Source organism: Dendropsophus ebraccatus, chromosome 15 (genome assembly GCF_027789765.1).
Source record: "Dendropsophus ebraccatus isolate aDenEbr1 chromosome 15, aDenEbr1.pat, whole genome shotgun sequence".
Lineage (NCBI taxonomy): Eukaryota > Metazoa > Chordata > Amphibia > Anura > Hylidae > Dendropsophus > Dendropsophus ebraccatus.
The window spans coordinates 4910490-4923994 of NC_091468.1; the positions used below are offsets into that span (position 1 = coordinate 4910490).

Here is a 13505-nt window from a genome sequence, read left to right on the forward strand (position 1 = left end):
GGAGGCCGAAGCAAATTACACTCCCATTCATTCCTATGGCAGCGGAATCAACATTCGAATGTATGGTCGCCTCCAGGTTCTGGGGCTGTGATATTACAGATATCAGAAACTTAGGAAGGACATGTCTACAACCACTGTCTGGCTGGTGGGCCTGCAACTTCATGGCCCCAGAACCCAGAGAGGTGAGATACCAGCTAAGACGCAGGACCAAGGAGATAGGTTTTATAGTTTTCTAGCACTCTGTCCCCAGGCATATGTAAAAAAAAACTAAAAACTCTTGCCTGGACAATCTCTTTAAAGGGAATCTGTCACTAGATTTATTCCACCTTAAATGAGAGCAGCATAAACTAGTGACAGAAATGCTGGACAGATCGGTGTATTAATTATATCATTCTGCTTAGCAGTTCTCCTAATATGCAGGAGAATAGGATTCTTGCAACACCCCTCCCCCCACTGGGAGCAGCTGGTGGGTGAAGTTTATTGCTTCTCATGAATATCCAGGACTACTGGGCTCATGCACATAATGGAGAGGGCTTCTTATTGCCCATGTTATTCAGGAGGAGATCTCTGGATCAGCTGCACAGAACATTGTAAGTGATTCATCATTCTATTCAGCTTCTCTGGCACTAGTCCATGCTACCCTGAGATAGGACAGCCTCAACCTGCTGACAGGGTCTCTTTAAGGATCATCCCTGCCAATTAACAAAACTACATATCACAGAGGCAGGTGAAAGATTTTGATTGGTCGGAGCCCATAGAAATCTGTAGCTGTGAATGTGATCTAATCTCCTGTCACTAACCAGAGATCACTGTGAGCAAGGGAGGGACATTTTGGGATTTAATATACAGTAAATTGGGTGTAAGTAGAGTGATACTTTAGCAGAGAGGAACTGAGTTTTGTATTACCTATAAATGTCTCTCAGTGTATGTGTCTAACACTCCGGCCCCAGCCCAGGAGTATTTTATTACCTATGTCTCTCTGTCTATGTGTCTAACACCTCGGCCCCAGCCCAGGAGTATATTATTACCTATGTCTCTCTGTGTCTATGTGTCTAATACCTCGGCCCCAGCCCAGGAGTATTTTATTACCTATGTCTCTCTGTGTCTTTGTGTCTAATACCCCGGCCCCAGCCCAGAAGTATTTTATTACATATGTTTCTCTGTGTCTATGTGTCTAACACCTCGGCCCCAGCCCAGGAGTATTTTATTACCTATGTCTCTCTGTCTATGTGTCTAACACCTCGGCCCCAGCCCAGGAGTATTTTATTACCTATGTTTCTCTGTGTCTATGTGTCTAACACCTCGGCCCCAGCCCAGGAGTATTTTATTACCTATGTTTCTCTGTGTCTATGTGTCTAACACCTCGGCCCCAGCCCAGGAGTATTTTATTACCTATGTTTCTCTGTGTCTATGTGTCTAACACCTCGGCCCCAGCCCAGGAGTATTTTATTACCTATGTTTCTCTGTGTCTATGTGTCTAACACCTCGGCCCCAGCCCAGGAGTATTTTATTACCTATGTTTCTCTGTCTATGTGTCTAACACCTCGGCCTCAGCCCAGGAGTATTTTATTACCTATGTTTCTCTGTGTCTATGTGTCTAACACCTCGGCCCCAGCCCAGGAGTATTTTATTACCTATGTCTCTCTGTGTCTTTGTGTCTAACACCTCGGCCCCAGCCCAGGAGTATTTTATTACCTATGTTTCTCTGTGTCTATGTGTCTAACACCTCGGCCCCAGCCCAGGAGTATTTTATTACCTATGTTTCTCTGTGTCTATGTGTCTAACACCCCGGCCCCAGCCCAGGAGTATTTTACCTCTTCTATCTGATTGAACTAAAGTGGCCATCCTAGAAATATTTATCAGCTGAACTCATCGGTGAGTGTTCTATTCCCGGACAATGCCAGGTTGCTATGGAAACTCAGTACTCGAGGAGCTCTAACCCATCTGGCTGTTTAGACAACTATCAAGAGCGGGCACCGCACTACATGCCAGAATGAGATGGGAATAGGGACAGGCTTCCCATGTGGCCCCGATAGGAGAAGGAAGAGAGTTGGAAAGCAGGCGATTCTGCCCTGGCAATAATCCCTGATGTGCACTGCCATGCCCGCTGGAAGAACATATGCATTTCTGTGCCTGCCTTCCTTTTCTATAGGTTTAGAGTCGGTGGTTAGACCAGGCATCTAAGGGTTTAGTCTATGCCCAAAATGTGTTATTGTGGGTGGGAAGGAAGCGGTTAAACTGCTTATTCTTGTGAATAAATGACTTACACGATTAGTTTGGAAGTCCCCGGAAGCTATCCATTGGGGCTCAGTCTTACTAGTTTTGCCTCAACCTTTAGGCAGAAAAAAATGTAAATTCGGCTTTCAGCCAGTTGCATAAAGTTCCACTTTTCCCTAAAGTGTCAATTACCTGAATTCCATCATTACGGTGTCCTCTACAAATCAAACTTTCCTGGCTGTAACAACTTGGCCACTAATCAGCATTGGCGCGGGATATTCGACAAAGAGGTGGTCATTTCTATGCAACGTGCCAGGGGGTTTGTGTCAGTGCTGCTCTGTGGCTATGTGTCCATGGTCAGCAAAAATGTCTGCTTTGGTCTGGGAAACCTGTAGGGGCCTAGAATGGCGTACTACAGTACTTGCTGGAGCAAACTTCTAAAGTTCACCTGGTGTTTAGATCGGGTGTGGGGTACCGCAGTCCATGCTGAGCCATATAGTTGGCCATGCAATTGTACAATGCTCAATGGGTTTAACGTATGTGTCTATTTCTAATATATAGGACACGTGCATAGAACTTACCGGGTGTCATATGGCTGCCTTGGCAACTGTGCTACCCAGCATGCACTGTCTCACTCCATGCCCAATGTAAAGAATGGGTGGGAGTTAAAGGGGTTGTTCACCAATTTTTTTTATTCCGTTCCTTTCAAATCAACTGGTACTAGAGATTTGTAATTTACTTCTATTAAAAATCTCCAGTCTTCCAGCACTTATCAGCTGCTGTATGTCCTGCAGGAAGAGGCATATTATCTCCAGTCTGACACAGTGCTCTCTGCTGCCACCTCTGTCCATTTCAGGAACTGTCCAGAGCAGTAGCTAATTATTATAGAAAGCCTCTCCTGCTCTCCAGACTGGAAGGAATACACCACTTTTTTTTTTAATAGGAGTACATTACAAATCTCTGGCCCTTTTTGATTTGACTTTTGATTTTTTTTTTTGCTGAACTACCCCTTTAAACGTTGGAGGTTCACTTTAAAAGTCTTAATTTTACTGGTACAATCACACATCACAAAGGAGACAAGGGTTTATGATAACAATGTTCACTAATGTAATTCTGTAATCTATATCCCCCCAGGAATATTACCATTTTGATCTATCATCAGTAGGGCACTACCAAGGGGGACATTTATTAAGTCCGGCATTTTTTATGTCCCCGCATCTCCATCGCTACGGGGATTTATGTAGAGGCGGACTGCTTCTACATAAATCCTGTGCGCTCGGCCGAAAACCTACACCAGCTGAGGACTGGAGTAGGTTTCCGGCGTATCTTTTGGCGGAACGGATGGTGAATCGCGCGGACTCTGAGTCCACGCCCTCCATTCCGCCCGCTTCACACCCCCTCCCCGCCCCCGGCGTACTCGCCGGAAAGTGCCGATTTGCGAATATTTTATTTGCAAATCGGCCATTTGCGAATAAAATAATGCGCTAATCGGCACTTTCTGCCGAAAATCATCGGTACGCCGAATGATACATGTCCCCCTATGTGTTAAAATGAACTTGAGATTGACCTTATCTTCTCATCATTACCTCTCCATTCGGATACCCACTATGCTACTAAACCAAATTCACCACCATTCCAGGACACTTCCAGCTTGATATACACGGAGATTTCATTGTGGAACACACATTCAGGCCAATTCCACAGTGGAACGTTTCTCACAACATCTGATTCTTTGAATGAATTGACCAAAAAGTCTTAAAATTTAAATACGTTCTCTTCCATTAAATTTCTTTGACAGCAAAATGTCTCGATATGTAACACAAACAAATAAGCATCAAGGCACAAATGTATCACAATGTAAGACACCTGCAATCCCCCCTTAGTCCTCTGGGAACAGCTAAGGAGAGAGACTTTCCAAGCAAACCGAAACTTAAAGTGAAACAAAGGCGAGGAGTTGTTGACACGCATACTTATCGTGCTTTTAACAACTTGAAGCTGGCACTTTGTGAGTTATTTGAAACAATTTTAGATGCCAATCAATAAAACTCACTTTTAAGAGTAACAGGAATGTGAATTAAGAGGACACTTTCAGCTTCTGTGTAAGTTAGTGTCAATAAATGAGTCAATTTTATACGCCCGTACTCTCCTTTGAGGTGTGATAAAGTGTTTGATGAGGACAATAAGAAAGTAGATGACAAGCTCGACACTAGTGGATACAATTACCCCCTTATGTGCTTCTGGTACCACTGCATCAGCACTCATCATTTTCTGTCTTTCCTGCTCGGATTTACTCATGTAGAAGTCTCGGAGCTACTTTTCAGCACAGCAGGCAGTAAGCCTTCCCTAATTACCACCATAGAGACCCAGATGCTTTTGTCAGCTTCTCAAGCAAAGAAGAAATAGATTATATGAAGACAGACTAACCCAAGGATCTCATATAGTCCATAAAATACAGAAGAAGTTGCACTTATGTCTTTGTATCATCGTATCTGCCCTGATAATGGTAAATGGAGCAATAATATCGGATTTGGGAAACAATCAAAATATTGACAAAAAGTTGTGGTTATTTTTGGACTATTGGGCTGATGGTCATTGTAGTACTGCTGCAGCTGAAGGGCCGGCGGCTCCCTTCCCTGATTATATACTGTTATTAGTGGTGTAAGAGTCCAGCATCTTCCTACAGTATACTTTATCGGGAATTGTTTATGCTACGTCTGTCTATGTGTGGTCACCCAATGGCTGCAATGAGGACTAGGGATGGTACGAACCCGAACTCTCAGTAATGATTGCCGCTGTCTGCCCGCTCCGTGCAGCGGGCGCATCCAGCGGGAGGACTGTCTGGAAAACTGGGATACAGCCATAGCCATAGGCTGTATCCCAGTTTTCCAGGCGGTCCTCCCGCTGAATCCACCCGCTCCACGGAGCGGGAAGACAGCGGGAATCTGATGCCGAGTGTTCGGGTTCATACGAACCCGAACCTCGGAGGGTTTGGACCATCCCTAATGAGGACCTTTGAGGACTTTTCTATTATGTATCAGACATTTGTAACCAGTATGCCTTATAGATCATATGTGAGTGATTATCTTCCCCAAAAATGTATACACTTGTGTTGGACAAGTCAACATTAGAGACAATGTATACGTTGCCTGTTGGATGTAGAGTATTGTTGTATTAAAAAAAAAATAGATTTTTGGGGGGTAGTTAGAATTTTTGAATATTCAACAAACTGTTTATTAATTCTAAATAACTCCACATAGAAGAGAAAACTTGAGAATAGAAGAGCTGAATTGATTATTTCAAATAATTGTGGTGTATTTGGGCCACAGTATGGAACACGGCTGTCACTGAAAATTCTTTGAGAGTACAACCATTAGAAAAGCCATGAATCTGAGTAACAGCCGACACCGAGCTAAACAGTTATCTCGTGTAAACAGGAACAGAGAACCATTTACAAAGGATTTTTTTTCTATTAAAACCTCAGTGTGTACTTTACTGCTGTTCTGTTCCCAAGTTCCTCTGTGTTTATTCTTCATGTTACAACCGTGTAAACAATTATTTTATATCTCTCGCAGGGCAGACGGAAGGCGGATGATTCCGGGGATCAAGAAATTTGTACTTCACTATAATATAGACACATGATTTAGAGATGAATTAATAGGAACATCTTCATTCGGCCAGAGTGCCTTAAGGAGAACATTGGCGGGAAGTCTTACTTTTTTTATACCACTTCAAGAGAGTCCAGTGGAAACACTGGACTCTGGATACTCTGGACACTGGATACTCTGGACACTGGATACTGCCATTCTCACTGCCATGGCTACTCCTGGGCCTATCAATATATGTGTTAAAGATATATTGGTTTTGAATGTTCAAGATTTTAAATGTTTAGACACCAATCAATCAACTAAAATAGGTGAAAAGAAATATGTATGTCTGAGTGCTTCTGTGCAACCAGTATGATCCCATAGACTTGCATTGGGACTCCATCTTGGTTGTACAGAGGTGGCAATGATTACACTGGCTCCGATGTATCAAAACTTTTGAGTTGTAGCTATAATTTGTCAAGTGCTTTTTTTTTTTTTTTTTTTTTTTTTTAAGTGACAATGTGAGAGGGGAAGAGAGAGAGTCGTGAGAATGGTAACTTTTTTTTTATAAAATTAATTTTTTTAGAAATTTAATAATGCAATTAATTATCAAAATATATTGCCTTCAAGGGGATTATCCAGTTTCAGAAAAATCACAGCCAGTTACTTGCAAAAATAGCACCACCCCTGTCCTCAGGTTGTGTGTGGTATTACACCTCCATTCACTTCAATGGAGCTTAACTGCAAACCTTACACCCAAACTTAGGACAAGAGGGGCGCTGTCTCCGTAAGAAAGGGACCATGTTTTTCTAAGACTTGACCACCCTTTTAAGGACAACATTGAATTTTACCAAATATTCTTCTTTATTTGGTGTTTCTGGGATGTTCAGCAGTCATGGCCTAATATATAATACTTTTATGGTGCGTTCACACCTACAGGATCTGCAGATTTCATTTAAATAACTGAACACAGCATCAAATCTGCTGCAGATCCTGTAGGTGTGAACGCACCCTTACAGTTATTTCATGACATATATGAGCTGATTTCTCTGCTGCGGTATTTCATAAAACGTTTAAAAGAACTTCCTCCTGGCCCGTCACCTGGCTGACATGCTGGCGATCTGAGATCAATCCGGACACTAATTACACACAGGACCGAGAAATTACATGGACTACAATAATTGACTGCATTACTTCAAGATGAAATAGTAACAATAGGGAACTTTTTGATTTGCGCGTGTCTCATGGCATTATGAAACAGATGGGCAAGGACAGATGCGGAGTTCCCCTTATGGAAGACCAGAAGGCTAACTGTACATCATACTTTGCATGTCGTCTACACATGTGGAGCTTATGCCTCTAACATTAAGAAATTTCAAAAGAATATTGTGGATACACCAGAAAGGCATCCGTCATGTTGTCACTACAGCAGATGGTACAATATGGTGTGCTGTATCTTCGTGTTTCTCTATTTAGCCCTTCTGCCAAATATAGTGGGATTAAAAATATAATAATAATAATAATAATAATAATAATAATAATAATAATAATAATAATAATATACTTTTTTATAGTTGTAACTGTGACATTTTAGTTTTAGGTATTAATGTATTCAGTAACCTAAGGGCCAATCGCATATATGATTGCTTTAGAGATATTGGCCCAGATATAGTAAAATGTATCTAATATAAGATTGTAAAGTCTTGGACTCTCAAACTGCTAGAAAGAAGTGTAAAAAAAAAAACCAACTGCTACTGCTTTTGGCTATGTTCACACTTTTTTAAAAAGTAAAGAAGGATGCTGATTGCAATGGAATCAGCGTCCGTTCTTTACTGCAGGGGTGGCATTTTATTGAAATCAATGCAATGCCGCTCACTGTGTTCACACATGCTAATGTTAACATGCCTATTATTTGAGGGCACTGTTTAATTAACAGCGTCCGGAAATAACAGCTGTTCACACGATGTAAAGTGCGGCAGCGGCTGCACATTACATTGAAGTGAATGGCTAATTGATTTGCTGGCACACCCAACGGTACCTGCACACCCGGCGGCAAATCAGTGTTAAATAAAGATTGTTCCTGCAGCCGATACAGAGGTATCAACTGCAGGAACGTCTTAAATGCAGCCTGGTGGCCAGCAGTTTAACAGTGTTCGTTGCTATGCAACAGACGTTGTTAGGCACTGTGTAAACATAGCCTTTTGGTAGTTTTCTTTCTTTATTAGTGTATATTAGTATAGGCATCGTTTTAAGTTTTTCCAAACCCGACCTCCCTTGCTTTCGTTTGTTTTTCTGGATATTTTAACCCCTGCACTTTTTTCAATATAAATCATATGAATTACGAAAAAAAAAATTGTAATTATGGTATATTTTGAAATAAATAATGAAATATACAGGAGAAGAAAAAAAAGTAACAATGTGGGAAATGGTATGCTGCATTACAAGAATTATGAAAGTAAATAGCTGCACGAAAGGCATGGCAGGCAGAATTCCTATTATTTTTTATTCTTTGTAATATAGCTTTTTATTTCCCATCATTAACATAGCAATAAATGTTTTTAGCAAAAAAATTATTCGGAGGACCTACCTTGTATTTTATTCCATGTGCTATAATGAAAAAGCGATTTGGCGGCATAAAATATCCGAATGAGTATAACCAATTAAATGTTGTGAAAGAATGCCGGCAAAGATGTGAGCAATTATTATTATTGCTGCTTGTGCAATGGGTTTTCGGAATAGTTCCATCTTTATGGCCACTATACGCCGGTATTTTTTTCTTTTTTTTTTTATTGAAATGCTGATACTTAATGAGTTCAGAAATATTTACTGTACATTGTTATAGATGAATTGACTATTAAGAAACATTCAGTTGCTTAAAAGAAAAAAATAACTTGAGCTTGTTGCATGGGAATTTATGCATCATGGAACCCGAAAAAAAAAAAAAAGTGAAATGTAAAATGAGTAGCGGGAAAATGTATCAGCTGTGAATATTTACATAAGAAGTAAATGTAATGTTAACTATAAACCCTTCATGTGAAAGGAGGGAAGATAGACATTTAGGGTATACATATTTATAAACAGCTGAAATAGTATGTAGTATATTGACAGAGATCACAAATACACAGATACTCATATACAGTGATTCATCATCAGATTATAACTGAAGACCCTTTGACCTATAAATTGGCCACTGGCTGCAATACCCCCATTCATGTAATCAATAGTGCTTAGTCTGAGTGGAAGCATCCGAACAACTTTGACAAAGACCAACTTGTGATGGTTCGATAACTGAGTCTGAAATATCTCCAAGACAGCTAGTGGGGCTATGTTCAACTAAAAATGTCTGGGAGAGAACAAGGGGTCTAATGAAAGGGTCATGTGAGCCCAATGCTTATGGGTACATGTGGGAATCAAAGGTTGGCCCACCTAATCCAATGCTTGGAAACATCCACTATAGCTATACACTGCTGACTAGAGATAAGCGAACTTTGAGTACATTCAGGTTGTCCGTACCCAAACTCTCTGCAATTAATTGCTGGTTATTGAAGAAGTTGGATGCAGGCCTAGGGAGTCCTGGAAAACATGAATAGAGCCTATGACCTGTGGCTGTATCAATGATTTCCAGGCAGCCTTAGGGCGGCATCTAACTTCTTCAGCCATTAGTAATCAAATGCCGAGAGCTTGGGCTCCATCAAACCCGAATGTACTTGAAGTTCGCTTATCTCTGCTGCTGATTATGAGACAAGCGTGCTAGAACACCACTTGCATAGGCAAAGTTAAGAATCCGTGATCCAACAAGGGTCCCACTTTTGTCTTACTATATGTAGGGATTGTAAAATGCCCAGCTGCCTTCCCAAGCATTACAATCAGGCATTAATGCTCCTGAATACTGAGCGCTCTGCTTAAATAACAGATAATATGGGGGCACTATAAAGGTGGCACAGTGGCATCTTTGCCATCTTCAAACGTTGTGTTGAATATTTTTTTAATAAGATATATATGGTTTTATATTTGTGGTTTGCATTGCCTCTCTACTGTACATATTTGGATGATCAGTTAGTGATTTTTTTTAAACCAAATAAAATACATGGAAGCATGCCTGGCCCCAATATACATTATCCCCAAGTGTGTGTCCACCATTTAACTTGGCCTTGGCTTTGGACTTATGTGACAAGTATTCTTTAAATGGCCTGTGTCACAAAGCTAATACAATAGGTCTAGATTGCTCTTGTGAAATAAAACATAATAAAACATATGCCAAATATACAAGCTTGTCTGAAACTGCACTATTTAAGAGCATAGACTTATTAATCCCCCATGTTCCTGCTTTTTTTTCTACTAGACATAAGTAAACTTTTCACTTTTCAGCAGGTTCGCTGAACTTTAACATAAAGTTTGGGTTCGACGGAACCTTAGATGGACCACACTAAACCAGCTAAACAATTGAAGGTGTTTAGCTGTTTTTTCAAAAAATTTGCTTATATACACTTAGATGTCTATGCTCCCCCGATGTCCTTCTTTGCCAGTGTACGGCGTCCCCCCCAGCAGCCAAAATCTTGTACCAAACCAAAATCTTTCCAACAAGTTTGGAAAAAGTTTGGAAAGATGAGGACTGCTGATCGAAAAAAAACAAAAAAAGTTTTTCTCACTTGTCTGTGCTCCCCCGGTGTCCTCCACTGGGTCTTTTGTGTCTTCTACCATCTGCAGCTGGTTCAACCAATTACTGACAAAGATAGGATACTTGAGAACAGCACATATGTACTCCTGTATGAAGTACACATCTGATTTTACAAGCTTTGCTTCATTTCACAACCCCTTTAAAAAAAATCTAAAGTTTTGTTGATCCCTACTGATCCCTACTGATCCCTACTCCATAAATAGAGCAGGTGGAAAAAATACCTTTTAAGGTCAAACTAACACCATGCTGAAAATAGTTTTAAAAAATAAGATGTCATTTAAAAACATCTTTAACCTAATTCAACTGACTGAGTGTAGTATTGTAAAATAAGAAGTTCACTGTATGTAGGTCACCTGGTACAGCCAACCCTCCCGACTTCAAAGTGAAATTGGTTGTAAGTGACTGTATTGTGCTTTTTTAGACGCTCGCCTTTATTCTGTTTGGGTTGGAGGGCAAAAACCAAGGCTGTCGTGAGAATATTTTGATGAATCTTCTTCAAAGTCACTGCTTCAATATAAACAGAAACACATCCTTCACCCACATTCTGCCCTCCAGAATTACCAACCGTGCTTATGCTCTGCAGTTTAAAGTCGAGCCAATTTAATTTTGCTTGGCCAAAAATGTGTTTCCATTGTTCCAAAACATTCAATCACCTCAGGGTTTATTTCAATAGCTATTTAAGTGGCTCAATGTTATCAGTGAAAGCTCGGTCTGAATGAGGAAAACAAAACACTATGGTAGAATTCTTTTTTTTTTTTTTTGGTAGGAAAGCGGTAATTCTTTCTTTATAAGTCATTTCTAGGAACAGTATGTAACAAATGATGGCTAAGCAAGCTGAGGATGGAGCAGACTATCTGCCCTTTTATCTAAGCTCCTAGAACTGGGTCACCAATTAATTCTAGAAACAGAGTAAAAGATGCTATTCAAGCATATAGTGAACACATTGCGTGTTTTCAGGAACAAATGTGGAGTACGGCCAATGACCGTAAATATGCCTTTAAATAAAAATAGAATCTGGCTTGTCTCCTTCGAATAAATTGGAAAGAAATCCAGACACAAAGATGGGGAAGTTTACAGTATAAAATAACAGAACAATAAAATAGAGTCAGACATATCATTATGAATAACAAAAGAAAATAGCAAAAAGATAGTAAAAAGTACAAGATATAAGTAGACCAAAGACTCACCAACTTTGTTCTGCACCGGAGTCCAATAGTAAACCCAAGCTAGAAACTAAAGGATACTGGATAGGATCTCGTGCTATACATGTTTATGTGTATTTCCAAAAAAACATCCATCACATATACAAATATATAAAGGCAAACATTAAATCCCCACTTAATGAGCAGGGTTCAACAGACCTTTCAGCTGTTCCTAGTATTGCTGATAAGCCCATAACAATGTTGGAGAGAGGAGTCCATACATACCTGTACTTCCGGTTATGCTTGCTTTACTGCAATACACATTATAGAAGGTCCTGGCTGCCATTGCATGTACCCGGAGTGGGATCTGCTTCGTCAGTGTCAAGAGATCTTAGCTATGGCTGACAGAGTGGTCTTTTGACTTGATGCTAGAGCTATCAGTCAAAGAGGAGAGTCTGGCCCAATAACCCAGTCAAAACCAAGAATTCTGGGCACCTAAGAAGACCCTTCCTTTTGGGCAATGTGGCAGTTCCCCTACAATGGCAGAACATGCAAGTTGCATGCTGGAGACTACAGGAATGTGTGACCTCCCCTCCACCATCAACACAAGTCAGAGTTCAGTTAGCAAAGCCCTTCCCCCCTTATATCCCCCCCTATTTTTCACCCCCCCCCCCATTTGTTTTTGAATTTATGGTAATTCAATAATTAGCACCAAATACTTTAAGGTCCATGTGATTTTAGTTTTTGACCCTCTTGGCTACTGTTGTTTACTGTAAACATAGTTTTACATCCAGTGGCTATCCATGACTTTCATCCAGTAGAAGAGGTGGCCTCATAATAAATGGTCTCCTGCACTATGGTGCCAAGGTTAATCCCTAAGGACAGAAGGGCACTTCTTACCCTGTACCTCTGGAGAAGGGGCACACAAAGAAAATAGAACTAGCTGGATCACTAAGTCTGTCTTTTTGCCACCAAGGCTCCTGTTCGAGGTGCAGTACATACTTTTATTAAAGACTTTAAAAGACTCAATATGACATCATTATATTACCCTTATCCATTGCCTATGCCCAATTTAGAAACTCCAGGCCTAAAAAGCCAGATTCTTTCCTTGTTACTGTGTTACTATAAGTTATAATACCGATACCCAAATTACTGGTTATGCCCATATTTAATAATATTCCATAAGATTCAAAATTGGACCTTAATAATAGATAATATTACAAATATAGGTCACTAAATTTAGCAATGTTATCGCTAAGATTAAAGAGATTATCGAGGATTATAAGAAACATCACTTCCACAAACAGACCCACCCTTGTCCTCAGTTTTGCTGTGGTATTGCAGCTTAGTTCTATTGAAATTAATAGAGTTATGTTGGAACACTACACAAACATGAGGAAGAATGTGGCACTGGTGAAAAAAAATCCTGAATCCCTTTAAGTCAATGTGATATATAATAACAAAAAAGTTATATTTTTTTTATTCTTTACATGTTCTACCTAAATGTAAAAATATTTAGATTTATAAACAAAGACAAAAAAATATAATGGTACTACTAACCTGACCAACAGGCTCCCTTGTAGGTGTTTTTATTCTTCTAGTGCTGGTGGCCAATATGGTCGTGGTCTCCATAATAGAAGTGGACATTTCTGACTGCATGGCTGTGGCAGTTGACTCTGTAGTCATAGATGAAGGCACATCACCAACAAGCCTCACATTTCCCTCAATCACGATATTGGCATCATTTTCAGCCGCCATGTTCAGAACCTTTAAGCCATTATAGTAGAGGCCACTAAGCTGGCCTTGAAAAGGATGTCCCCGGTCCTTCCCACCGATTTTAATTGTTGCCTGGCTATTGAAGATTGTGAGCTGCCGTCCTGCAAA

General features: G+C 40.3%; 1 protein-coding gene across 14 annotated transcripts in view; it reads right to left on the reverse strand.

Annotated features, from left to right (window-relative positions):
- NRXN1 (neurexin 1) overlaps nucleotides 1-13505 on the reverse strand; it is a 1072395-nt gene that overhangs the window by 67686 nt on the left and 991204 nt on the right. For all 14 annotated transcript variants that reach the window (XM_069954855.1, XM_069954851.1, XM_069954854.1 and 11 more), the window contains one exon: nucleotides 13182-13498. In XM_069954855.1, the coding sequence (XP_069810956.1) occupies nucleotides 13182-13498 (317 nt within the window). The remainder of the gene's footprint in view (nucleotides 1-13181; nucleotides 13499-13505) is intronic.